Source organism: Ambystoma mexicanum, chromosome 11 (genome assembly GCF_040938575.1).
Source record: "Ambystoma mexicanum isolate Mex_15411 chromosome 11, UKY_AmexF1_1, whole genome shotgun sequence".
NCBI classification, from domain to species: Eukaryota; Metazoa; Chordata; class Amphibia; order Caudata; family Ambystomatidae; genus Ambystoma; species Ambystoma mexicanum.
This window is the reverse complement of record NC_090934.1, coordinates 1,237,839,233-1,237,866,797: the sequence shown is the minus strand read 5'-3', so window position 1 is coordinate 1,237,866,797 and position 27,565 is coordinate 1,237,839,233. Positions and strand designations below refer to the sequence as shown.

General features: G+C 45.8%; 1 protein-coding gene across 9 annotated transcripts in view; it reads left to right on the top strand.

Moving 5' to 3' along the window:
- The window catches only part of NEO1 (neogenin 1), a 1,161,518-nt gene that overhangs the window by 605,682 nt on the left and 528,271 nt on the right, over nt 1-27,565 (top strand). For all 9 annotated transcript variants that reach the window (XM_069624609.1, XM_069624607.1, XM_069624606.1 and 6 more), the window contains exon 4: nt 12,164-12,317. In XM_069624609.1, the coding sequence (XP_069480710.1) occupies nt 12,164-12,317 (154 nt within the window). The remainder of the gene's footprint in view (nt 1-12,163; nt 12,318-27,565) is intronic.

The window sequence follows — 27,565 nt, the reverse complement described above, 5'->3', positions numbered from 1 at the left end:
CTGAGGCTTGTGGAATCTGCTTAGATCACATGCTGTGCATAGGCCGACATCTAGTGGAAGCTGCGGAGTATTACAGTTTGTTTTTCGAAAGTCGAAAATGGGCGTCGACACAGGCGTGCCAGTAATACTATCCCTAGTGTGACGTCCACTGTACCCAAGATCCCTCACGCGTGTAGGATCCTTAGATTGTTTTTTTCCGCCATACTGGTCGGAAGCATCTTGCGGAGTTCCCTGGCCTTAGCCATACTTTTGCTGTTATTATAATTTTAATTCTTATTCATTCCCTTCCCCACCCCAACGTCGACCCTCAACCTCGACGACGGCTGGAGAAGTCATCGACCGTCGACTGCTGCACGACGGATCTGGGCCTCGGTAGGCCGCTGGCCTCGGCCCGGGCCTAGTAGGCCGCTGGCCTCGGCCCTTACAAGTAGGGAGAGTGGGGGGTGGTACATACTCTTCACTCTTGATATATAGTTACATTTATATATATTCCTACACTTAGCAGCCCGCTGCCTTAAGGTGCGTATGGAGGGTACCCCTTTTCAATTCTGCCCCAAGTGCAATCGCAAATACCCTTGGGTCGACAGGCACGCCACGTGCAATCTCTGCTTGCCGAGGGATCACCCCGAAGCGAACTGCAGAGCGTGTAGTAGGTTTAAACCTAAGACACTTAAGGACCGTTCGACAAAGCGTTGGGCCCACCACGCCAGGCAGGAGGCCATGGCAGCGGAGGGCGCCTTCAGCGATGGCAGCGACGCCGTACTTTCGGACGGCGAGGGCATTACGGCGTCGAAAGACAGCCGACGAGCGCAGGTCCCCGACCTCGGAAGGTCGTCCGGCAAGGCGGCTATGGGGAAGACCCCCGGCGACGCAAGCGCTACACACCTAACACACACTAAACACACTAAGACCAACCGGACCTCGACGACGTCGACTTCCCGGAAAGAGGCACAAAAAGAACGGTCCGACTCGGTGTCCTCTGGGCGCTCTCGATCGAGATCGCCTCACGACGCAAGGCAATCATCCACTCTTGCCAAGAGTGCCTCGCTACACACACTAACGGAAGTTCGATCGTCGGGAGACGAAGACGACTTCCACCCCCAGGCCGCGCTCCAAGATACCGAGACCGCGGTTAACACCAGTGAGGCCCCACGCCCGAAGCACACAGATACCTTTCCAGACCCTCGACGCCAGGCGTCGAAAGTCTCTGGGGCCCCCAAGGGACAGGGAAAACATTTTTCCACGCACGGAGAAGGGGGGAAACAGCGGAAAGCACAGCCTTCCACCCCTGTAAAGCCTAAGCAGACAAGCAAACACAAGTCTACCCTTGAAAATAAATCACCTGCTAAAGTAATACCCTGTTCCAGGGAATGGTCCAGTGAAGACATAGACAGGGTTATGTCTAGGATGTCTTCCTTGGCTAATTTTTATGATAAGAACCCAGAACACTTTCTTTCATATAACCCTCAAGGGGCCACACCCTCAGGCTCCTCCGATCCTATCCCGCTAAGTAAAAAGCCCCGGGTCGAAAGACCTGAACCCTTCGAGGTTCAGCCTTACTCCACTCCATATTCTACTCCACTCCCCAGTTATCAGGGACAAGTTTTCCCTGAAGAGGACCAGGAGTTTGCAATTATGGAAGAACAAACCGGGACAGATTACTATGCAGAGGATGAGGACCTGGAGGAGGGAGAAGATGAGCAGGAAATTTACAGAGTAGATTCCCCAGTACAAAGCGAAGCCCCAGTTACTGACTCTCCAGTTGATAACCAGCCCCTCCTTAACGAGGTTCTCGCTCGAGCAGCGGAACACTTCCACATCGACACCCACGGTGTACAGGAGGAAAGGGACTTCGCGGAGGAGTTTGTAGGAGAGAGAAGACCGGTCGCTCAGACCATCCCTATCCTCAAATCCATCCAACGAAGAATAGATCCTTCCCTGGTGAATCCTAACCTCACCAGAGCTGTCAACCCCAGAATTGGAAAGATTTTCCGGGCAGCCCAGTCTGACCCTCTGTATATAAAGGGACATCTTAAACCAGATTCCCTAGTGGTGACCAACACTAGAAAGAGGGCTGGCACGCCCTTATCTTCATCAGAAGCTCCTCCCGACAAGGAGAGCAAAAAACTTTACGGGTTTGGCAGAAAGGTAGCCTCAACGTCCGCCTACCAAGCAAGGATTGCGAATTCCACCACCCTGTTGGCTAGTTACAATTGCCATCAATGGGAAGAAGTCGCGGCGCTCATTGCCTCTGCTCCAGAACCGTTAAAGGGCCAGCTGGCTCGGATCTCGGCAGAGGGGAGAGCCGTGTCTGGTTGCATTTTAAAAGCAACTTTCGACGCCGCTGACAACGCAGGGAGATTGATAGCAGAAGGTACTGTTATCAAGAGACATGCGTGGTTACGGCAGTCGGGATTCAAGACAGAAACCCAGGCTTCTTTAATAGACAAGCCAGTGGAACCCGACCTATTGTTTGGGAAAGCGGTCGAAGACGCACTTAAAAATGCCAAAGATGAATATGAGACTCTCAAATCCCTTGGCCAGCTTACCAACAAACCCCCTAACCAGAGGGGGAACAATAATTTTCGTCGCCCACGCGGCCAAAATTCACAAAGAGGCAACTATGCCCAGGGACAAGGTACACAATGGAATAACAACCAGCAGTCTACCCAGAGTTACGGCAGGGGTAACAAGAGAGGTCGTGGAAGAGGCAGAGGCAGCCCCAACAAGGGCGGTGGCACGCCTCCACCAAAACAGTGACGCTCAGTTCAGGGTCCCTTGCCACGCAACCCCAGTAGGGGGACGCATTTCCACCTTCACCCAGGCTTGGGAAGGGATCACCTCAGACAGATGGGTGCTGTCAACAGTATCCGCAGGATATTGTATAGAACTACTGCAGCGTCCCCGGAATCATCCTCCACGACAAAGAGTGCACTCCCTAGAGCATCAAAGGATCCTTCTCGAGGAGATCGCCATTCTGCTAGAAAAGGACGCGATAGAACTCGTCCCAGGACACCAGGTAAACAAGGGTATCTATTCAACTTACTTCCTTGTGCCAAAGAAAGATTTGACAATGCGCCCAGTATTGGACTTACGGCCTGCCAACAAATATGTCAAGCCCCAAAAATTCCGTATGACCACGCTACAAGAGGTAATCCCCCTCCTAAAAAAGGGGGATTACATGGCAACCTTGGATATGAAAGATGCTTATTTTCATATTTCCATGCTCCCAGCGCACAAAAAGTACTTGCGCTTCAAGGTGGACAGTCGCCACTACCAATTCAAGGTACTGCCCTTCGGGATAGCTTCAGCACCAAGGGTATTCACCAAGGTACTGGCGGTGGCGGCTGCACACCTACGCAGGGAAGCAATCCCGGTGTACCCTTATCTGGACGACTGGCTCATAACGGGGGAAACCCCAGGAATTTGCAGGTCAAACATTCAGAGGACTATCGACCTCCTCCACGAATTAGGCTTCTCCATCAACGAGAAAAAGTCAAGTCTGGTGCCAGGCACCTCAAAACAGTTTCTAGGAGCTATCCTAGATACTCAGAAAGGATTGACCTTCCCTTCGGAAGAGAGAATTCGGAATATACTTCTGCAAATTCCGCATTATCAGTCAGGTCAACAGATAACAGTACGCAAAGCTATGCGGTTACTGGGCATGATGGCGTCATGCATTTACCTGGTCCCCCACGCGCGTCTGCGCATGCGTCCCATGCAGGAATGGTTGGCGAAACAGTGGTCTCAGGCAAGTGGTCATTGGGACGATCTAGTGGTCGTTTCGCCAACACTCGTACAGAGCCTACACTGGTGGACAAGAGAGAATCTCGCAAAGGGGAAACCCTTTTACAATCCCGAAGTACAAACCGTGGTGACTACAGATGCATGCCTGACTGGGTGGGGAGCTCACCATCTCCACCACACAGCTCAGGGTCTCTGGTCTCACTCAGTAGCCAAGAACCACATCAATCTGCTAGAGCTTCTGGCAGTATTCCGAGCGCTAAGGGCGTTCGAGCCCCATCTACTGAACTTGTCGGTGCAGATCAGGACGGACAGCACGACAGCCATGTTCTATCTGAACAAGCAAGGGGGGACTCGTTCGCCAAATCTGTCCAAGCTTGCCCAGAAAATATGGATATGGGCACTCAGACGGAACATCTTCCTGTCATCGCAACATGTTCCAGGGGAGCTCAATTCCCTAGCGGATGCTCTAAGCAGAAACTCCCTCCCAGAAGAACACGAATGGGTCCTTCACAGAGACGTAGTAGAAGATCTCTTCTCTCAGTGGGGTTTCCCCACTATAGACCTATTCGCCACAAGCGAAAACAAACAATGCCCAGGATTTGCATCCAGGTTCCCCCAGCCGGACTCCCAAGGGAATGCCCTGTGGATGAACTGGTCAGGGATGTTTGCGTACGCTTTTCCACCAACTCCTCTCATCAGGAAGGTGGTGTACAAGATGAACAAGGAATCTATGACGCTCATCCTAGTTGCTCCCATGTGGGCGAGACAACCATGGTTTCCACACCTACGCAGGATGGCGGTGTGCGAACCCATCAGACTCCCAGCCTGGTACAACCTACTGTCCCAGCAACAGGGTCAAACAGTGCATCAGGAACCCAACTCTATGAACCTAGCAGCATGGCTCCTGAAGTCATAGAGTTTGGACATCTCAAATTACCACAGAGGTGTATGGACATTCTAAAGGAGTCCAGGAAACCAAATACAAGGCACTGTTACTTTGATAAGTGGAAAAGATTCGTTATCTGGTGCCAGAATAAACAAATCAACCCGGTTGATTGCACTCCTTCCAACGTTGTGACATACATGCTCCACCTGCTGGATGCAGGGTTGGTTTTTAACTCGCTGAAAGTACACCTGGCAGCCCTCTCGGCTTACACCACATCCCATAACAAGGTCTCGTGGTGGAAAGTACCAGTGGTTAAAGCCTTCATGGAAGGAGTAAAGAGACTTCACCCTCCTATTTCGAACCCACCGCCAGGATGGGACCTCAACGTGGTGCTAGCTAAGCTCATGGGACCCCCATTCGAACCCATGCATAAAAGTAGTCTCAAACACCTGACTTATAAAACGGCCTTCTTAGTAGCCATTACCTCCATAAGAAGGGTCAGTGAAATTCAGGCTCTGTCAGTGCAGGATCCTTTCTTTACTATCCACAAGGACAAACTGGTTTTACGCACACACCCTAGGTTCTCACCTAAATTCATATCCAAGTTCCATGTAAACCAGTCCATCGAGCTTCCGGCTTTCTTCCAGAACCCGCAAAGCTCGGCTGAGGTGAAACTACACACCCTAGATGTGCGTAGGGCGGTCCTATACTATGTAAATAAAACCAGACCGCTAAGGAAAACAGATCAACTGTTTGTCTCCGTAGCTACAGGCAGAGAGGGGGATCGCGTCTCTAAGGGCGCTATCTCGAAGTGGATTATCAACTGTATACAGCTGTGTTACTCTCTTTCTGACAAGACTCTGCCTTTTACGCCAAGGGCCCACTCTACTAGAGGCATTGGTGCCACTCTGGCTTTCATTGCAAATGTTCCCCTCGACACCATTTGCAAAGCGGCTACTTGGAGCTCTATTCACACTTTTACTCAGCATTACTGCATTGACACTCATTCCAAGACAGATACACAAGTGGGACAAGCGGTTCTAAGACACCTGTTTGCTCATGACCCTTCTCACATCCCACCTCCTTCTTCTGGTACTGCTCGCTAATCTATGCACAGCATGTGATCTAAGCAGATTCCACAAGCCTCAGAAGGGATACATTACTCACCGTAATCGTATTTCTGATGCTTGTATCTGCTTAGATTCACATGCGACCCACCCTTCCTCCCCTCCGAGAGAAGGCGCATGATTGCTTGTAGTCTTACCTTTTCTGTCTATCTGCTTGGATTATCTGTACTCACGCTACTCCTCATGCTTCCTCATGTCAGAAAAAATACAATCTGAGGATCCTACACGCGTGAGGGATCTTGGGTACAGTGGACGTCACACTAGGGATAGTATTACTGGCACGCCTGTGTCGACGCCCATTTTCGACTTTCGAAAAACAAACTGTAATACTCCGCAGCTTCCACTAGATGTCGGCCTATGCACAGCATGTGAATCTAAGCAGATACAAGCATCAGAAATACGATTACGGTGAGTAATGTATCCCATATATATATATATATATATATATAATATATATATATATAATTTTTTTTTGAACCAACGTGTAAGCCGCTGAATTTTTTTTTTAAAAAAAAAGCTATATATGATATTGGTTTGCATTCTCACCACCAAATCGAGAGTACTGCTATGTAATCTATTCTAAGCATGTGAATCCATGAAAGATCCAATGCTGGAGAAGGGACTAGTTTCTTGCCTGTAACTCCATTTCTCCAGCATTGGTATCTTTCATGGATTCACATGCGCCCGCCTGCCTCCCCTACATGCAAACAATATATACCCCATCCTACTTTGGGGGGGTTAAAATCTGAAGGGAGCTGCGGGGGCGGGGCATTTATACCACTACGTCCTATTGGGGCATGTGTAAGCGGCCCAAAACGACGTAGATGGGACACAGAAGTGTCGAAATTTTTCCTATGCGAAACGTCTTTATAAATGTACCGAGGGTTCCCAGCCTGACGACTGGGAATATTCTAAGCATGTGAATGCATGAAAGATGCCAATGCTGGAGAAATGGAGCTACAGGTGAGAAACTATTACCTTACGGTAGTTTATATAGTTTATGATAATTTCTGGCCACATAGAAAGATGCTACAATAAATATACCCAGGTTTCTAAAATTTTAAATGCATTTTTATTGGCCTTTTAAAATACCAGCTCTTAATGAAAGGTCATTCATAGGGCCTTGAAAAATCCTATCGCTCCCAACTTTCAAAAGTGTAATTCAATACTTCCACCTCAAAATCTTACTGCACCCTTGGGTTATCAAGGCCAGCTATTTTAGCCACTGTGCTTTTAATGTGCTTTCTGGCTGTTAGTTTTGACCAATGTTAAGGATCCATTTGTACTTTGGTCAGGAAATAAGTGTCAGTGTTGCCATTTGTGGTGTAAGGCAGTGTCTTGGACTTGGGTAGAGGGGTCCTTCAGGCAAGGACTGCAGTGGTAAATTGGTGTCAATTGTACTTTTTGATTGAGGAGCATTATGAATTGGAGAGATTCTTAATCGCACCTATTTTTACATGTTCCCAATAAAAGATGGCGCTGGGCTGTCATGTGAGATTGGAGCAGCGCTTAAGTAGTGTTTATGCTGTAACAGTGTATTTATAAGCCACCCTTAAAATGGGGATTTCCTTCCTTCCCCAGTTAAGGTGTGACGCAACAAACTGTTTAACTGATTATTTTATTCAGTCGTGCTTCAGACACACATCATGCCCCTTGGATCTCTTCCCCTGAACTAACAATGAGCCAAGAACCAGGCCGGTGTACAGGAAATATATTGGTATTTATTTAAATTAAAAGTAATAGAAATTACCCCGAAAATGTCAAACACCACTTTATACGTGGCACGACACAATCCACTTCTCTCAGCATAAAAGAACACAATCACAATTCTGCACTTTTACACTGATCAATAAGGAAAGCAATTATTATGTAGTGTTGTGTGCTTTTTAATTCTCCCGCGGGCTTAAAAGGCTAGCTGTAGGATTTCCAGATTGGTACACATGCACATGGCAATTCTGATTTTGCCCACACTTTGTGTTTAACATAAACACAGGGTGGTTTAGCAGTTAGTTTTTCAGCCCTCCTGCCCCCCTTACTTTGGCTGTGTTGGGGAAGTCTGACAAACATTTTAATGATTTGGGGAATTTGCGATTTCAGACCCCCTCCACTGAAAGGCCTGTGTTGGGGAAGCTGGATACAAAAGGTTGGACTCATTTAAGAACAAAGACACCCCTCTTCCTTAAAGAAGTTGGGGTCAGCAGGACAACCAGGATTACCCAATTAAATTATAGACTATAGCTTTCAGCACACACTGGGAAGTGAGCTTTGTTAATTTCGAATTGTAACAAAATTCACCCCGTAGTGTTCTGCCAAATGGGGAATTAAAGTAATATTTTTAGTTAAATAGACTAAGGATCTACAGTTTTGCGCCCACACACAATAAAGGGAAAGGATTCAAGGCAAGCAGACTCCCCCACCTTTTTGGGTTTCCCCAGTGCTCAGTTCTACTTGCATAGAAAGCCTCTGTTTAAAGTTAAGGAAAGCCAGCTGCATCTCAGCACACTCTGGAAAGATGGGGCAGGGGTCCGGTCACTGCACTCTCAAAGATGGCCTCCCGCTCTTCACCATAGGACAAGTCCGCTTTGAGGCCTTCCTAGAAATGGATAGCTCCACGTAGATGCACTCGGCAATCACCTCTGGCGTTTCCTTGTATCTGTGAGATGGTAAGTTTCAGCAGCCCCATGTCTTTGTGTCCCCTTCCTCCTAGCGCAGTCCTCCTTTATATAGCAGCAATGACACCACCAATTTTACAATCTGTGGGGGGGTACCCTGCAATAATTCCCGCAACTAGGATTGGACAGTTACCCTTCTCTCTCTCCTCCCAAACTCAACTTCCATGTCAGGATTGGTTTAGGGCTCTGGAGCAACACCTGGCAATTCCCATTTGTAATTGTCATTTGTTCCCCTTTCAACTTTTTTGCAAAAACGAGTTTTGTATCACTTCATAATTTTACTAGCAACTGCCATAATGCACATATTTTCTGATTCCGCTAATGATGGGGTATTAGAGAAGTCGACCACCAGGTCCGTACCATGTTGCCCGGCAATCTGGCACATATTTGCATTTTGCATAAAAAGCATAAGTTATGAATGTCTAGGTTATTACCCATATCCCTAATTTTAGCCTCCACCCGCTCACCAACTCACATTTGGAACATTTTCAGATCAGCCAGAAACCTAGTTTAACTGGTCATTACAGTTCCCTGAGTCGCAGGTGGATGAATTTTAGATCTCCTAAATCGGCTGGAAATTACATAAAAAAATGGTAATTAAATGCAATTAGTATGACTTGAGGGTGCTGAAAAAAAGGCCTAAATGATAAGTTCTTTTAAATTAATTGCAAATATTCCTGTGGGACAAATGGCCATTCTCCTGCCTTCCGGCCATTTGTTTTCACTGACTAAGCCTGTACCCAGAGGTTTTTTTTTATTCGTCTCATTTGTGTTGGAAGTTTGGTCTTTGAAGTTGTTGCCCCCATTTCCATACATTAGTCACGCTCTATCTAAGGGGAACTTCTGCAGTCCAGTCAATACTTTCAGAGCCAGCAGGTCTGGAGAACACTGAATTTCGGCACCTTTAGCAGGACACTTTATTGCAGTTGGTAATTATATGGGAGACGCAACATCCATGCTGGCGGAGTGGTATTTCTTTGAAGTGTCCCACAGCCAGCAAAAGGGTTTGTCTTGGGCTGACATTTTTCCATGAAAACAGTGGTTTTTCAAATGTCACTGGAGTTTTGAATGTGAAACATAATATACATTTCTTTTTGTCAACCTGCACATCATGTCATTTTTGTGTCACTGTTTAAAAATCCTGTTTTCCATGTGACGGGGATCTTTGATTCCTCCTTTTGTAAATTAAAATGCTGCTTTTCCTTTGGTAATGACAAGTAGGCCCCTTTTCCACAAGGCTCTTGAATTTTACTTGAGAACAAAACAAAGGCCAAGCTGTTTTTGTTTGTGTTTAAAATCCGGCTGTTCATGTGAAAGGCACTCCGGTTTGTGGCCTTTGAACGCACCCTACAGTCCCAAGCTTGTGTCTTGGAGACCAGATCTGTCGTGATACAAACCATCTTTGAACAAATCCTGGCAAGAGGGAGATGGCTGCTATATCTGCTCCACAATGGAGATCGCAGCATCCTTAAGATGGACCCAGATTCCTTTTCTTTCCATAGCAGGATATTACTGGAGCAGTATTTCCCCAGTGTCAGTCATTGCACAGGTGTGAGACCTGCTTCTTCCCAGGTAGAGAAAAGGTCATGCATGCCTATATAGTGCAGTTTTTACTGTAATAAAAAATAGTTTTGATTTCAATTGTTTTACCTTTTAGAAATTAAAGCCAAGAATTGAAAACAGTCGCTTGTGGTGCTTTTGAGTTCAGAAGACTGCATTTGAAGAGACTATTCAGCTGATGTGGGATCGATTTTTTGTGTGTAGAATTTCCTCATTTACCCAAAGTGTCCTGAGGTCATCCGGATGTTATTGAGGAGCCTTTCTGTTTAGTTGAGGAAGAAACGGCTTTAGTTTGTAGAAGCAAAATATAAAGTGGAAAAGAAAACCAAGTTAAAACAGAAGGATCCATAGATGTGATGGGAGATGAGACTTCTGCAGACGAATTGCACAAGTAATTGGGGGACTTACCATGGACTTCAGCAACTCCTTGCACCAGAATTAAGGGGAGTTGCTCACATAGTAATTGCAAGCACCAGAGGAGGCAGCATCCAAGGTACAGAAGCAGCTGACGCTACGTCATGTTTCTCTAGCACCCAGAAGAGCGAGTATGTGCGCTTATTGTTTTGTCCCATCCTCCCTTTCCCTGAGGACTCTAGCATCATAGCCTTAAAGGCAACCTGCGGGGCATAGCAAGTCTGCAGCGACTCAAACTTTTGTGACACATGGTGTATTAAAAAGTGTCTATCAAAAATTAGCCTTCAGGTTTTACGCAAACTAATTTTGGCAGGAAACGTGATTTGATGTTGTGCCTCACTTTATTTGGTGCCTTGGCCTATTTTTAATTCCAATCAAATACTGGCCTCAGATGTGGTGAAATTACAACTTTTGCAGTAGTGTTGCAACCACCTAAAACAGACGCAAACGTGTACTCTAGTGCAATTCATATAATTGCAACACAGTAAGTGAAGCATAAGTTGTTGGGCTTGCTACAGTGTGCAATTCAGACCCACCATTAGTTCCAGACTTAAACAGCTAAAATCCCAGCCATGCTCTGAACATATGTTGTAGTCACACCACAAGTTATGTCACATGTCAAATCAAGTGTCGCATCACGGGTCATGTCACTTGTCCAATCTTGCCGCTACTTGTCAGTTTGTTGCACATGACAAATGTAATCCCCTTCAACCTGACAAGCTCAGATGTATACTGCTAAATTGTAAGCAGACCTCCTTCATTTAGTTTCTAGTGACGGTTTAATGGTTGGTATGAACAGGGTCATGGGAATTTGGTTGGACACTTCTATGTGGTACTTCATTAAATGTTTGCCAGGAGATCACTGGAACTTTGCAGTAGAGTGAAGGGGGGGTGCTTCATACCCAGAGCTAACGTTTCTTGAACTATTTATACCATCAGAGAGTCTCAAAAGGTTGAACAAAGAGTTGTCCCAGCACGACTTTTGAATTTGCATCCAGCAAGGCTAATGCGCATTTGTGCAATATATAGGTTGATTAGGTGAGAAATAGTAATTTCCAATTGCCTAAGCCTTTGTACTTCATGGCTTATGATGCTTCAATGGAGCTTTTGCTGACCCAAATCTGAAAGGGATACATTTGTCGACCTAACCTTGGTTGTGATAAGGAAGGAGGAGGGCTGGGCAGAACCGAGGAAGGTGCATGGTCTGGGGAAACTGGGGCAAGGGGGAGCAGGAGGGGAGAGCCCACCATTAAACATAAAAAAGGAAAATCAAATGCGACCACCAAGTTTAGTTTGACCAAATTCATAATTTTCAAATTTGTGTCCACGAGGAGAGAACAGCCATTGGGTATGTTAACCATTTGAAGAACAATCGCAACACTATTTTCTAAAAACCTTGTATGGGGAGCACCCCAGTGTGTCCCTCCCACCCCCAGTTAATCTGTGAATACTCACAGCTTTTGTCTCCTGGAGATCACCTTTCATGTTTTAAAACTTTTTATCAGATGTTTACTCGAAACTACATGGTTGGTTTGTTTCACAAAGATTTTGGATATTTCACTGTGTACATGACCAACAGAATTGGAAAGGATGTCTCATTGTAAGGATCAAAAGACATTTTTATGTAAACCTGATTCTTTGCGTAGCATATTCGAGCGTGCACCTTGTCAGACTGCACAAACCTGAGAGGAAGGGTCCTGTACTGTGACACGCATGCATTGGGATACTAGTTTATATAAATGTCTCTTTTTATACAGATACAGGCGAAGATCGTCGTTTGTCCTTCCTTGTTCAGCCCACATCTGTGACCAGAGCGGTTGGACAGAGCGTTATTCTTCCTTGTGTTGCGTCTGGATCTCCCACTCCGATTATCCATTGGACCAAGAATGAGGAGGAGATAGCTCTAGAAAGGTAAGTCAATTCTGCCGTAGGGCGGAAGCTGCCATCCTTATGACACTGCCCACTAAGAGTCTTATCCAGGGTCACTAGTAAAAGTTACTTCAAACATGATCTTTTTTGTTCTTTCTACGTTGTCATATTTGAAACAGTATTTTAGGAGTTAATCTGTTGTCTTAGTCTTCCTTTATAAGACTCAATGTCTTGCATTTATGCAGCCTATTAACACTTGGCTAGCTCATCAGCATAGTCTCCTACGTGGTTGTGGGTTTCTCTATGGTGGGTGGTGCGCATGGGCCATATGACTGTCTCCAGTGCCAATGTATTGGAGGTAAACTAATGAATGGCTATGGATAGTCTGCATATAAATGCAGAGTCGGGCAATTTTCTTTTGGGGTGTGTCTGTGTGTGCACTGATTTGCATGCTCATGGGTGAAGCAGTTTGTCTTGTAGTTGAGATGCCCACTCTGGATTTAGCAGTTGAATGTTCCTGTGCTCACATCTTCATATGGCCATAATTTGTGATCCTGGGAAAATCACACTCGCACTGTGCCTCTGTTATCGATTTTAACAATAGTTCTAACTTTTAGAAACTGGCTACATATTAAACTTCAAACTGACTTGATGGCTGGAAGGTTATACATGACTCCTCACTGTCGGTTGCTTTGGGTAACCTACCAAACCATCTTTTTCAACCTTCCATGCCATTACAGAAGAGTGACTACCATAAGCAAATCAGGTTTCGCCCCACCCTAATGAAGGCAGTCCAGCCTTCACATTCTGCTCGGTCACGCTCCTTCAGGAGACCCACAAGCAACCACTGTCTTCGGTTTCATTGAGCGTATAAAGCGGGGCGACTGACGAATGAGTTGGTGGCGATTGCATTGGCGATTGATAGGGTGTGTGAGTTGGGATTTGAGAAGGTGGTGGTGTTTTCGGATTCATTGAGTGGGTTACAGGCGATTGTGGCAGGGGATGGTGATAGGAAGGATGTGATTTTGGACATCAGGAGGAAGATTGATCAGTGTGTGCGTGGGGGGGTGGATCTGGAGTTGGCGTGGGTCCCCAGTCACAGTGGCATTTTGGGTAATGAGTTGGTGGATTTGGCGGCGGGGGCGGGGAGAGGAGCGGTTGATGTGAGGATACCTTTGAGTGTGGATGAGGTGAAGGCTGTGCTGGTGAAGAGGGTTATGGATGAGTGGCAGGAGAGGTGGGAAAGTGGAGTGAAGGGCAGGTGGATGTTTGGTGTTCGTGAGAAAGTGTCTGTGAAGGTGGATGCAGGGAAATAGGAATGGAGGAGGAGGGAGGAGGTGATGCTGAACCGGTTGAGGATAGGGTATCTGGGGCTGAATGACATTCTGTTTCGAATGGGGTGCCTGAGACACTGGGACATTTTCTGTTTGCGTGTGAGAGGCATGTTGAGGAGAGAGCGTTGATGAGGGTTCGGTTGTCTGCGCTGGGAGTGGCTGAACTGAGTGGGAAGGCTTTGCTGGGAGGAGTCGGGGGTGAGAGGCAGGGAGAGGAACATTGTACTGCTGGATTTTGTGGGGCAGACGGGGCAGTGGGAGGAGTTATGAGAATGTGAGGGCTGTGTGTAAGATTGGTGGGGTAGGTGAACATCATCCTTTTGGATGGGGAAGCGCCTGCGTGGGTCCGCCCACGCATTCAATAAGAACAACAACTTGGGTCATCTCGTGGGGGGACAGGTATGCCCAGATGTAGGTCTCAAGGTTACCCTGCAAATAGACCATAGTTACATCTCATTGATGAAGCCCAATGATGATGAAGCATGCTTGGGGTTGCTTGTCTTCCCATGCAGAAGGGATGCGACCTATCAGTTTGGGCTGGCCTCTTCTTGGTGCGAAACAAAGCCTGATCGACGTATGGTCTTCCCCCTTAGGGCATGGCATGCCAGGCTATAAAACAATCTGGAGAGTTACACTGAGCAATGGCAGTGATAGATTAATTCAAAGCCATCACTCTTCCGTTTTACATAATCAATAAGCCATTCTCGTGGATACTTGCCTCCCAATAGAGGAATCGTGACTGGATAGGAAATCTTAACAGCCACCTGGGGATGTAAGATCTGCTCCATGGCTTTCTGGTACATTGCCAAGCACACTGTATGTGACCTAGCTGCTCTACAAATGCAACCACACATTTTTCACCATTTGACCCCCTAAATGATCAGCTGGATAACGTGGATGCAGTAACGTAGAGGCCAGCCCTTAATCTGCATATTCACTCAAGGGGAAGCAGTGCAACTAGACATTGATATTCCTTCCTGTTGAGTGGTGGTGATGCAGCATCAGATGAGATGGTAATTTGATTAGTGCCTGTGTATAATTGTGTTTTCAAGTCTTTTCTTGTCAGGCAAGAGCGCATTCTCGAAATACTTGCATTTCCGCATGTGCTTCGTTTTTTGAGGGTGGTTAAAAGAACTCAAGTAACTCATGCTGTCTGATTGTTCCATCATAGTTTATGGTTCTTTGTAGAATTGCACTTCTAGTCCTTTTGAAAAGTGTCCGGACTTTTGCTCTATCCATCTTTGGCAGACGGATTGGACCTTGACAGATCTGACATGTCTGCAGGGGAGAAACTTTTGCTTTGTTTCAGGGCAGGTAGTCCAGCTGTATATGCGGTTGCGAAAGCTTAAGTGGGACTCTCAAGGGAGAAGAGGACATGCATGCAATAACACAAGACTATTTTGCATCCATTCGTTCGAAGTTTATTTGCATCCTTCATGAGAGCAAATTTAAGTTTCTGGAGAACGAGAGGCCAAACTACAACTGGGTTGATCTAGTGCAGGAGTACATTTTTAAGTTGCAAGCTACTAGTGTAAGGATGTGGAAGTAGACACGGGGGACAAAGGTGGCATGCTTGTGAGCCATAAACATGTATTTAACAAAGTAAGGAAAAACTCTGTCCCTATAACTAAGAGGGGGTTCCCTACCTCAAACGAAGGATGGTGTCAGAATGTCTGTCAAAAGAAAAATATAGTCCACTGTCCTATGTCCCAAACCTATTTCTGTACCTTACATTTCAAAAGAAAACTATATAACTAGTTCCAAACTGACGCCAGAAAGATTGTTCCTTTCTTCTGGATGGTTTTAGGTAGTTTGTGACTGTTGGGGGAGTGGCCCTCATCCCCTGGTCATCACTAGGCCTTTCGATATATAGTTCCAAACAGATGAAGGGGAGGTCTCCCTTCCCCAAGCCTTTCTTAGGCTCTTTCAATATTCCCAATGTTGTCTGTGGTTTTGCCAGAGTATCTCGTTCGCCCTCGTCTTTTCTTGACTTTTGGTAAAGGATCTCTCTCTTCCCCCCTTGGTCTTCTCTTCCAGTTATGTGGGCCCCAGAACCCTTTCCCAGGCTTGTCTATCCCTCGGGCCCGGTTCACTAACCTGCCTCAAACTATTTGACACATAGTTCTCTGGGATTCTTCCAAGTACTGGTACGAGGAAGATGACGATTCTTGCACTCTGATTGTTCTCGACAACTGGTTTTACCCTGCAGATTTCTCTTACCCCGATGTGGTTCAACTCTGCATCTGTGTCGCAACAGTCTTTTCACTGCCCCCTGCTTAGCAGAGCAATTCCCAATTCATTAACCATTCTCTTTACGGATTCTCTCAACCCCAGGGGCTTGCTTCTTACACCTGCTCTGCTGATTGCTGCTCCTTCTTGCTCCGTGCTTCTCTGGGCTTCTCTCGCCCCTGGAGTCATGCAGTGGCTCCACAGTACTGGGTTCCTCACAGGTACAGCGGTTCCTCTTTCAGTTCTCCAGCTGGCTGCCGGATAACTGTTTATCCCACTGTGTTCCTCGTGTCTTAGCGGCATGATCCCCTGGGACGTGTCTGCTGTCTGGCCAGCATCCCGTTCTCCTCCAGTCCCTGTTCTCCACATGGCAGCTTCATCCAGCTCGTGGTTCCTCAAGGAAGGACCAGACGATGAGCAAAGTCCTTCCTCTCTTTATTTTTGGCTGGCTCATGTGTGGTTGAGAGCTAGCATGTTTGCTTTGGTTCTGCACAGGACTCTACAATCCTCTTCTTCCTCGTGCCAGTATCTACAGAGCCATAGCTTTCCAAGTTTTCCCTACTCTTTCTCGTCACAGTATGGTTTTTCTCATGATCAGACAGGTCTACTCTGCATAAATTAACTGAGTAGAAGGAGAGGTAAAGAGGATGGGAGTGTTTTGGCCCTAACCGTGTGGGGAGATGTGTTTTTGAGGGTATAGTGGCAGTTGTTATACTGCGTTCTCCCTTGATAGTCTACCCTTCCTCCACAGGGAGGGGGTCCCCTCCCATGTGATTCCCCCCGCTGAGTACCACCCCCAAGGGGCCTATCGGGTAGCGGCCTCACCTCCATAGCCCCCTGGGGAAGAAGTCACAACACCAAGCGATTAGTCACACTAGCCAAACATTAAGTCACTTTTGTCCTCGGCTCTCCATATACACATAGCCCACTGTTTCTTGCTCATCACAAATCTATTCTCACTGGCCCAATGGTTAGTGCAAATTTTGAGTCGTGATCTAGTAGTGGTAACACAAAGGTCGTCAAGGCTATACAGTGGTGGAAGACGGAACTAATGTAAAAGGGACACCCATTTGCAAATCCTCCAGTTAAAGTGACCATCACAGTAGACTCACCAATGATAGGTTGAGGAGCACACATCCAGTATTTCAAAGTCCAAGGATAATGGACTGTTCTGAAGTCATTCTTCCCTTTCAATGACTTGGAGATCAAGTCATTTTTGCCTTGCATTACCCAGCTTCCAGACACGGGTAAAAAAGGAAGTGTTCTCGTAAAAAGAGCCCACAGTAATGTTGACGCTTATGAACAAGGGTCCATCCACTCCCAGACATTATCCCAAACACCACTGCTAATTTAGTACTGGTGCAAACGTTGCAAAAAAGATCTACAAGGCCAGCATTTGCCAGGAGTCGCCAATTGCCCAGTCTTAGCCAACATGTTCTTCAGGAACACAAGTGGGAATTGAGCATACGTTCACCATTTGCCGCAAATGCACATAAAAAATACCACAACTTTGCATCCAGCAGCTTGGTCACTAGGGAATGCACTATGAATGACATACATGGTCAAGAACATTTGCTTACACTTTAACTCTTCCCCCTTCAAAACCTGTAATAAACTGACCTGTGCAAAAGGCACTACACGAGAGCATGACTTTATTATAATTTCCCCAACATTGGCAGCACAAGCATGGCACCTGTATCTGTATTGCATGACGGTGGCACCACCATCCATGAATTTGGCATTGCGCCAGTGTCTGTTCTGTGAGCAGGGCCGAACTATGACAGGACTCATGTATATTGGTGTCTTAGCTGACTGTCTCTGCACCTCCATGTGATATATTAGCCAGGCAGCTGGCCCTTTTTTTCTCCAGCAGGAAGGGCAACACCTGTCACCAAAGGACATAGAAATTATCCATTTCGGTTTCCTGGGAACCGTGCTTAAGAGGCAGCCCTGACATCCTAAAACCAGCCTCCCACCGGGGTGCTGATCACTGAAGTCCCTTTGAAGCCAGCGAGTGGGGGGGGGGGTCGGGTTTAGTATAGTTTAGTATAGCCAGTGAGGCGAAGGTTGACTTTGAGGAGGGTTCCACAATCATGCTTTCTGTTAGTTGTCTTCCCTTTACGCCAGTGCCCCCAACCCACCTGTTTCCTTCAAACTTGCTACTCTGTCTGTGATATCGTAAGCCTAAGTGCCCTTGTTACAACAACGGGGATTGGACCCCTTTAAAGGCATGGTCTAGTAAAAATGTTTATTGTCCCTACGGGTCGGCTGTGTTTTTTTAAGCCTAAGTGGCTCGATTTTAGAAAACTTTCCTATGGACCTTACCCGAGTTTTCGTCTATTAAACGCACGCGAAAACAAGCACCAGGGAGCCGCCATTTTCTGATAATCCTATCTTTTCCCCCATCGCCCTGGCTGACCTGCTTTTGCGGCACTAAATCAATTCCCCCGCCCCTGAGCCTGTCATCAGCAGACTCGTACCGCCCATTTGCCAACGCCAAAGCACGTCTCGTGTCAACATTCACTGCGCTTCAGCTAATGACGTGTCGCCATGGAAATGGCAGGACGCCTCTTTCCTCAATAAGTATAAACAGACCGTTTCACAACACACAGCAGCAGATTTTCGATTCCATTCCTCGCTCTGTGTTACTTTGAGTATTCTGTGACTCGTTTCAGTGCTCTGGTCCTTCGCCGCGTGTAGCCTGTGTGAACAGATACCAGTACCACCGCTATAAATTATTTTAGTTTGTTTAACACACAATGGCTACAATAATGCCCTACATGTACGAGCCAGAGTATACCGAGGAGGAAGTACTGGAAAGGGAAGCAAGCGAAAACGATGGGGATTCGGACGGCAGTTGGCAGGACAAATCAACAGATGAAGAGCCTGGGCCTAGTCGAATGGACGGCGTCTCCACCTGGTGCACATGCAATCGGTGAAAGCTAATGCCGACCGAGGAGGAGAACTGCTGCTGCCGAGAAAACTCGGGATGCCTGGCCTACATTTCGGAAGGCGAGCCACGACCGCAATGCATCACTGAGCTGCCAGACTTCAGGGCAGCCTGCCTCACACGGGCCGTGTTGAGAATAATGATGGTGCTTATGCATGAACTTCGCGCAACTGTTCGTCCTCGTAATCCGAGTAACGAGTAAATATACTCTGCTTGTCATGCCACTCCTATTTCATGTTCTTCTACTATATCCAAAATTACATCTACATATCATTGTAACGCATGTAAGTCGTTCAATAGTGTGCATTGTCTAGATAGCATTTGTCCGTGCAGAATGCCATTAAAACGTTTATTAAACTTATCTTGGTCATTTAAAAACAGTTTGTTTCATTCCTTTTCACAGGTGGTACAGGCTGGTGGCCTATCGTTCCTTTACATGGTGGCTCCACGGGAGGCTTGGGCACCGCGTTCGAAGAGTGATACCCGCCTGTGCCGTTCGTGCCATTAGAGAAACTTTCCCGAGTGACAGCAGTCAGTACAGGGGATTTTCTCCCGCTGTGCTGCAACCTTAACTGTACAATGTTTAAAGTCTTGTATTTTTGTGTCATCAAAATAAGATACAAAATAAAACACCACATATATTTTAACAACGGTTGTTTCGATTTTTTTAAATGAATCAAGTGTGTCTCCATTCAAGGATGGACGTCAGACATCTGTGCTCCGAATGGGTGAAGGTCTGGTCCCTGTGAAGCAGGGTGGTCACTATCGATCTAAGCTAACATAACATATTCTCGATAATGCATGCACTAAATAACACTTGTTCAAAGTCTTTCAGTGGGTTATGTCTCTATAAAAGTCACACATATGTCTATACTAACAATTACCATTGGATTATACAGGCCTTGGGTCTTGACCACTATAATACACCGGTTGAAGTGTGGGTCTGTGCTCACAAGAATCTCCGGTATGTGGCATTTGTTATTGATAAGCAACGATATGCTATCATTGATTCAAAGACGATATACTATATATTGATATAAAGGCGGTTCGCGCCGGTGGATGCGCGCTGGCATGGGGGGCTGTCAGGGGCCCGAAAGGCCAAGGTGCCAAACTACATGTACACTTCAAAAGGTGTCACGCCAAGGGGCCATCGGTCACATGGCCTCCTCAGACCCCGTGTCTCCAGCCAGGCCTCCCCTTGAAGCAGGCCGCCCCCCTAAGACCACGACATACATACGTCAGGCCATGTATCCTAGTCATATTTCGCAGATTTTTAAATTTCTATCTATTTGCGAGTTGAGTACACAATAGTGCTAAGTTCATTGGTCTCATTGCTATTGACTTGAGTTTCCATTGCTATGCTATCAATAGATCTATTTATTTTCATCTGTGTCTATTGTCATCGAATTGCACCCTTCGGGGTTCCAGTCTATAATGTAAGCATGTTTCCTTCTCGTGCAATACAGAACATCCAAGGGATGAGTCGCATGTTCAGTTTTTAGTCACATTTATACATTTCTGCAACTTATGCAAATACTAAGCCGCACATAATGAACTGGTATAGTTCCTGCGACCAAAACAAACCTTGCATTGATCATTGTATGATTCATTTACTTTTGTATCAAATCTTTATTCTTGAAGATTGTATAATAATGTCGATATTTACTTTTCATATTTATCAACAATGCCTGCCTGTTCGATTAGCGGTTGCCCTTCGAAGACCCATGCTAAATCTGAAGGCACTACAATGCATGTATTCCCGAAAACTGTTGATCGAATAAGAGAATGGGTCAGACATTGCGGATATCCACTGGATGAGCTGGAAAGTAGAGTCCAACAAGTCTTACAGGACAAGAGGGGTGATCGATACCGCATCTGCAGCTGGCACTTTTCCTTGGACATGTACACAACATCTTGGGTAACAAAGAAGAATAAACGGCGAACAACACGGAAATTGCTCAAACGCTATTCCCACTCTATTCGTCCACATTCCGCCACCGGTGAGTCAAGTGTCCGGATTTAGCTTTAGGCCTTGCGGTAGTGTGTAGGTATCCGAACGGATTAATTGATATTGTAGGTGTTCTATCCCTTGTAATAATTTCGATATTGATATGAGTGTATAGTTTTTTGAATAATGACATTTACCAATATATTCTTTTTCAATTTCATAACCCACAAACGCAATGTATATATATGGGAACAGGGAACTGTGCTGTATTGAGCATTTTACAAGTACTCTGTCGCCTTACATGGCTATTTTTAATATTGGCATTTCATTATCAATCATTAATTTACCTTTACAACTTCTTGACTATCCCTTGAATCTGAAGCAAGAACATTCTACATCCTTGACGTGGTCGCTGCTATCAACCACTTCTAGCGCTTATCAGGTAATCTCACTAGGCTAATCCGCTACAGACCTGTTTTATGCATGTCAAGTAATATTTTTATTTTATCGTGTAATCATTTTACTGAATGTTTGGTTAGTGCTTTCCAATTGATATACACCTTAGTTATCGTCCACTGGTGTTTGTTTTCAGTTATAATTAGTGTTATCCATACTAATGCAAGTACTGTCTTTCAGGGAGATGCTGAAGCGTCCGCCACATCTACAACATTTCTAGATGTTCTTCAACAGCAGGAGGTATGGATAGTGACAGCTCCATCGAGCGTCATCATCAGAGCTGGAATTCTTGTCGTTTGATTGTTCTACACAATGTTTCATTCGTGGTTAGCCGTTGATATGTACCTGTGCTGTCGACCCCAGGTGTGTGATGTTTTCACTATTGTAATCCTCACTAATGCAAGTACTATGTTTCAGGAAGTTGATGGAGCGTCAACCCCTGCACTTGATGCAGAGCCTGACATTCAAGTAATTCCAGGGGAAGTGGAAGTGGGAACATGCGTATACGAATCGGCGCAACAGCTTTCGGAAGTGCGCTCTACATTTGCAACATCCATAGATATTCTTCAGCAGCACGAGGTATGGATAATAACGGCTCCATCATGCGTGATCGCAGCCGAGGAGTAGGTACTGGTAAGGCGTTTTGCCTGAAATTGGGCGCATTTTGTTTGAATTGGGAAAATCTGTGTGCCCCCAGGCCCTAATCCCCCTTTCCCCCTTGCCGCGCTCCTTGCCCCATCCCCGCTTCCTGGTTCCCTCCCGCCTCCTGGACCGCCCCCCCCCCCTCTGATTGGTCTGTGTCTCCCTGTGCGCGAGGTCTAGCGACCTGCGTGCCTCCTCGAGTGCCACTTCCATCGCGGCCGAGGAGTAGGTACTGGTAAGGCGTTTTGCCTGAAATTGGGCGCATTTTGTTGGAATTGGGAAAATCTGTGTGCCCCCAGGCCCTAATCCCCCTTGCCGCGCTCCTTGCCCCATCCCGCACCCGCTTCCTGGTTCCCTCCCTCCTGCCTCCCGGACCGCCCCCCCCACTCTGATTGGTCTGTGTCTCCCTGTGCGTGAGGTCTAGCGACCTGGGTGCCTCCTCGAGTGCCACTTCCATCGCGGCCGAGGAGTAGGTACTGGTAAGGCGTTTTGCCTGAAATTGGGCGCATTTTGTTTGAATTGGGAAAATCTGGGTGCCTCCAGGCCCTAATCCCCCTTGCCGCGCTCCTTGCCCCATCCCCGCACCCGCTTCCTGGTTCCCTCCCTCCTGCCTCCCGGACCGCCCCCCCCCCGCTCTGATTGGTCAAGCTGAGAGGACCCCCCGCCATTACCAGTTCTCCTAGGGCAGCCCTCTGCCCGGCAGCCCCTGCGGCTAAGGACCCGAGGCAAAGGACAACTCCTTCATGGACAACCCCAGATCGTATCTGCAGGTATCCGCAGGAGAAGCAAGAAGCCAACAACAAGTAAGTGTGGCAAGGGCGGGGCCAGAAGCAACGATCTCAGGCCATACTACCCTACCACTCATCTAACAAAGCATCACCACCGTAAATTCATTATAATTGCATTCAGAAACCCTGTCCCTTGCATGTGAAAGTTGTACCCAATTGCATTTAAAAGTTGTCCCCAATAGCCTCTCTGAGAAAAGTTGCATTTAGAAGTGTGCCCAATTGCATTTAGAAGTTGTGCCCAATTGCATTTAGAAGTTGTGCCCAATAGCCTCTCTGAGAAAAGTTGCATTTAGAAGTGTGCCCAATTGCATTTAGAAGTGTGCCCAATTGCATTTAGAAGTTGTGCCCAATAGACCCTCTGAGAAAGGTTGCATTTAGAAGTGTGCCCAATTGCATTTAGAAGTGTGCCCAATTACATTTAGAAGTTGTGCCCAATAGCCTCTCTGAGAAAAGTTGCATTTAGAAGGGTGCCCAATTGCATTTAGAAGTGTGCCCAATTGCATTTAGAAGTTGTGCCCAATAGCCTCTCTGAGAAAAGTTGCATTTAGAAGTTGTGCCCAATAGCCTCTGAGAAAAGTTGCACTTAGAAGTGTGCCCAATTGCACTTAGAAGTGTGCCCAATTGCACTTAGAAGTGTGCCCAATTGCATTTAGAAGTTGTGCCCAATAGCCTCTCTGAGAAAAGTTGCATTTAGAAGTGTGCCTAATTGCATTTAGAAGTTGAGCCCAATAGCCTCTCTGAAAAGTTGCATTTAGAAGTATCCCCAATTGCATCTAGAAGTTGTGACCAATAGACCCTCTGAGAAAAGTTGCATTTAGAAGTGTTCCCAATCGCATTTAGAAGTTGTGCCCAATAACCTCTCTGAGAAAAGTTGCATTTAGAAGTGTGCCCAATTGCATTTAGAAGTTGAGCCCAATAGCCTCTCTGAAAAGTTGCATTTAGAAGTATCCCCAATTGCATCTAGAAGTTGTGCCCAATAGCCTCTCTGAGAAAAGTTGCATTTAGAAGTGTGCCCAATTGCATTTAGAAGTGTGCCCAATTGCATTTAGAAGTGTGCCCAATTGCATTTAGAAGTGTGCCCAATTACATTTAGAAGTTGTGCACAATAGCCTCTCTGAGAAAAGTTGCATTTAAAAGTGTGCCCAATTGCATTTAGAAGTTGTACCCAATAGCCTCTCTGAGAAAAGTTGCATTTAGAAGTGTGCCCAATTGCATTTAGAAGTGTGCCCAATTGCATTTAGAAGTTGTGCCCAATAGCCTCTCTGAGAAAATTTGCATTTAGAAGTGCCCAATAGCCTCTCTGTGAAAAGTTGCATCTAGAAGTTGTGCCCAATAGCCTCTCTGTGAAAAGTTGCATTTAGAAGTTGTGCCCAATAGCCTCTCTGTGAAAAGTTGCTTCCAGAAGTATGCCCAATTGCATTTAGAAGTTGTGCCCAATAGCCTCTCTGAGAAAGTTGCATTTAGAAGTTGTGCCCAATAGCCTCTCTGTGAAAAGTTGCTTCCAGAAGTATGCCCAATTGCATTTAGAAGTGTACCCAATCGCATTTAGAAGTTGTGCCCAATAGCCTCTCTGAGAAAGTTGCATCTAGAAGTATGCCCAATTGCATTTAGAAGTATCACCAATTGCATTAGAAGTTGTGCCCAATAGCCTCTCTGAGAAAGTTGCATCTAGAAGTATGCCCAATTGCATTAGAAGTTGTGCCCAATAGCCTCTCTGAGAAAGTTGCATCTAGAAGTGTGCCCAATTGCATTTAGAAGTATCGCCAATTGCATTTAGAAGTTTGACCAATAGCCTCCCTGAGAAAGCTGCATTAGAATGTGCCCAATTACATCTAGAAGTATGCCCAATTGCATTAGAAGTTGTGCCCAATAGCCTCTCTGAGAAAGTTGCATCTAGAAGTGTGCCCAATTGCATTTAGAAGTATACCCAATTGCATTTAGAAGTTTGACCAATAGCCTCCCTGAGAAAGCTGCATTAGAATGTGCCCAATTACATCTAGAAGTGTACCCAATTGCATTTAGAAGTTGTGCCCAATAGTCCCTCTGAGAAAAGTTGCATTTAGAAATGTGCCCAATTGGATTTAGAAGTGTACCCAAGCGCATTTAGAAGTTGTTCCTAATAGCCTCTCCAAAAAGTTGCATTTAGAAGTGTGCACAATTGCATTTAGAAGTGTACCCAATCGCATCCCTGTGATCTTAGAAAGTGCTCCCAGTGCTTTCTGAGGAAAGTTACATTTGAAGTGACCGCAATAGCCTCTCTGTACAAAGTGGAATGCAGGGAACATTTGTAAGAGCATATATCATACCACACCCCACGCTTACTCTCTTCTTTACACCACCACTCAACTAGAACACAGAGATACTATGCACCATTCGGTATAACTGTTCTCATATCAACATCTCCTGCTCACTCCCCATCACTCTAAGTAAACACTGCTGGTTTCACCCCCCCAGCCAGGCGTTCTCCTCAGGCCTAACGCAGCCACACTCGGTCTGGATAAATCCTGCCAGAGCGAACACATTCTCCTGATCTCTCAACCACCACACCTACAGCTAAGAAGCAGCTACCACACGAATTCCGCACCAGCTGCACACATACCTGGTGCGCACACGCACCTTTGGACTCTCTATACTCTCTCTGCTGACCCGAACTTCGGTTCCCAAGGGCGTTCAACCTACCAGCGCCTTCAGACCATACCAATGGTATATAAGGCGCTATATAAATGCAAAATAACATAACATAACATCATATAACGTGATTCCATTTGCTATACTTTCTTCCCTATTAACGCAAGTGCTGTGTTTCAGGGAGACGACGAAGCTTCCACTACAATCACAACATTCAATTTAGATGATGCAGATGTAAATAAATCGGAGAAATAAATCGATGAAATGTGATCATATTTGGATTTTCCTTGATTCTTTTGGACAATGCATCATTTGTGGTTATCTCTTATATGCTGTCGACCCCAAGTGTGTGTTGCATTTCCAATATTGAAAAGCATACTAATGCAAGTACTGTGTTTCAGGGAGATTCGGATGCCTCCTCTCCAATACAACCATTCATGGCAGTCCATGCAGAGCCAGAGGTATGGATACTGACAGTTCCATCGAAATAGATAATCACTGGTCGAATACTTGTCGTTTGATTGTTGCACACAATGTTTAAATCGTGTTTGGCTATTGAGATGTACCTGTGTGTTCGTCCTCACGTGTGTTTTATGCTAACAATATTTTGATACATAGTAATGAAAGTACTATGTTTCAGGGAGACGATGGAGCCTCATTCCGTGCTGTCTATGCGGATACAGAAAATATAGTCATTGCAGCTCAAGAGGAAGGGAGGACATGCGGAAACGAATCGGAGCTACAGCGTGCAGATGTTGAAGGTCGAGTCAAAAAAGTTGCAAAGAAAAAAAAACAAAAAAAGGTTGGTTACAAACAGTTATTAACTTTAAAAAAATGTTTGTGCTGGGGACTATTTTATGTTTTTTTCCAGTCAATTCTACTACACTCCATCTTGTGTTTAAACTGAACATCCCTTTTCCAATCTCTCCTCCAGTTACCCGTGGGTGTCAGAACTAGACACACACAGACAGTGAAGCGAATGAGATGTGGCTTGCCAGAACGTGTACACTATGGAGGAACTATTAATTGAGGCGAGGCGTGTTCAGGCTCGAGATGCTCATGTCAAATGGCCAGAACATGAATTAACTGTGTTTGGAGACTACAGCAAAGTTGCATTGGACCATAGCTACAGTGCGACCGCACCACCACAAGAAGATGTTATTGAATGTATTGAAGATAGCTCTGAAGTAGTTGCAGATCAATTTACACAATCTACACCCGCCAAAAATTTGCCACCAAAAAACCTGTCGACATTGTTGTGTTCTCCCATCAATGTTGAAGTAATAGATGTCGAAATGACAGAGAATGAACCAGCCGCAGCATCCATAGACGCATCAGAACTTGATATCAGCGATATTACTTTCCAATGTGTTGAAATCTCCACAACGTCACAGGCCGAAACAACGTTGACACAGGATGACAGTCTAATGAAAGAGAGCAAATACATTGTATTCGACAGTTGTTTGATGGAAATTAGAAGTATGCTGAAATGTGTGCATTCCATTAGAGGGAAAGTATGTGGGAAGCCATTGATTAATGTGACTCGTCAAATAAAAGGCAGTAACGTCAAAATAAATGCCGCCTGTAGATTAAATCATAGGTTCTCATGGTCTGCACAACCGATGCTGGGGAAACTGCCAGCAGGCAATCTACTGTGTGCAGCTGCATCACTTTTTAGTGGCTCCAGTTTTAGAAAGTTAGAGGCTTTCTTTCAGTTTGTGGGACTCCATTTCATTTCTAAAGCGCTGTACTACATATACCAACGTGATTATCTGTTTCCGGCCATTAGTGATGCTTGGAAAATTGAACAATTGTCTCAGCAAGTACATTCGAAGGCAAACGATTCAGGCTAGCCGGCGATGGACAGTGCGACAGCCCTGGATTTTCTGCCAAGTACTGCACCTACCACTTTCAGGACATGGATAGTAAGAAAATTGTGAGTTCGGTAGTCGTGCAGGTAACACAATGTACATCGTCAGTGGCCATGGAGAAACTAGGATTTATAAAATAAGTGGAATATCTACAATCAAGGGGAATGCACATCGACCTCATAGCCACGGATAGACACGTTTCAATTGCCAAGACAATGAGAGAGCAGTTCCCACATATTAAACATCAATTTGACGTATGGCATCTTGCTAAATCAATCAATAAGAAAATCTCGGCTGCAGGGAAAAAAAAAGGTTTTGAAAGTATTTTGCAGTCGTCACATTCTATCACCAACCATCTTTGGTGGAGCTCAAAAACTTGTGAGGGGGTCAGTGGAAATACTACTTGAAAAATGGCGGTCACTGATGCACCACTGTACTAACGTT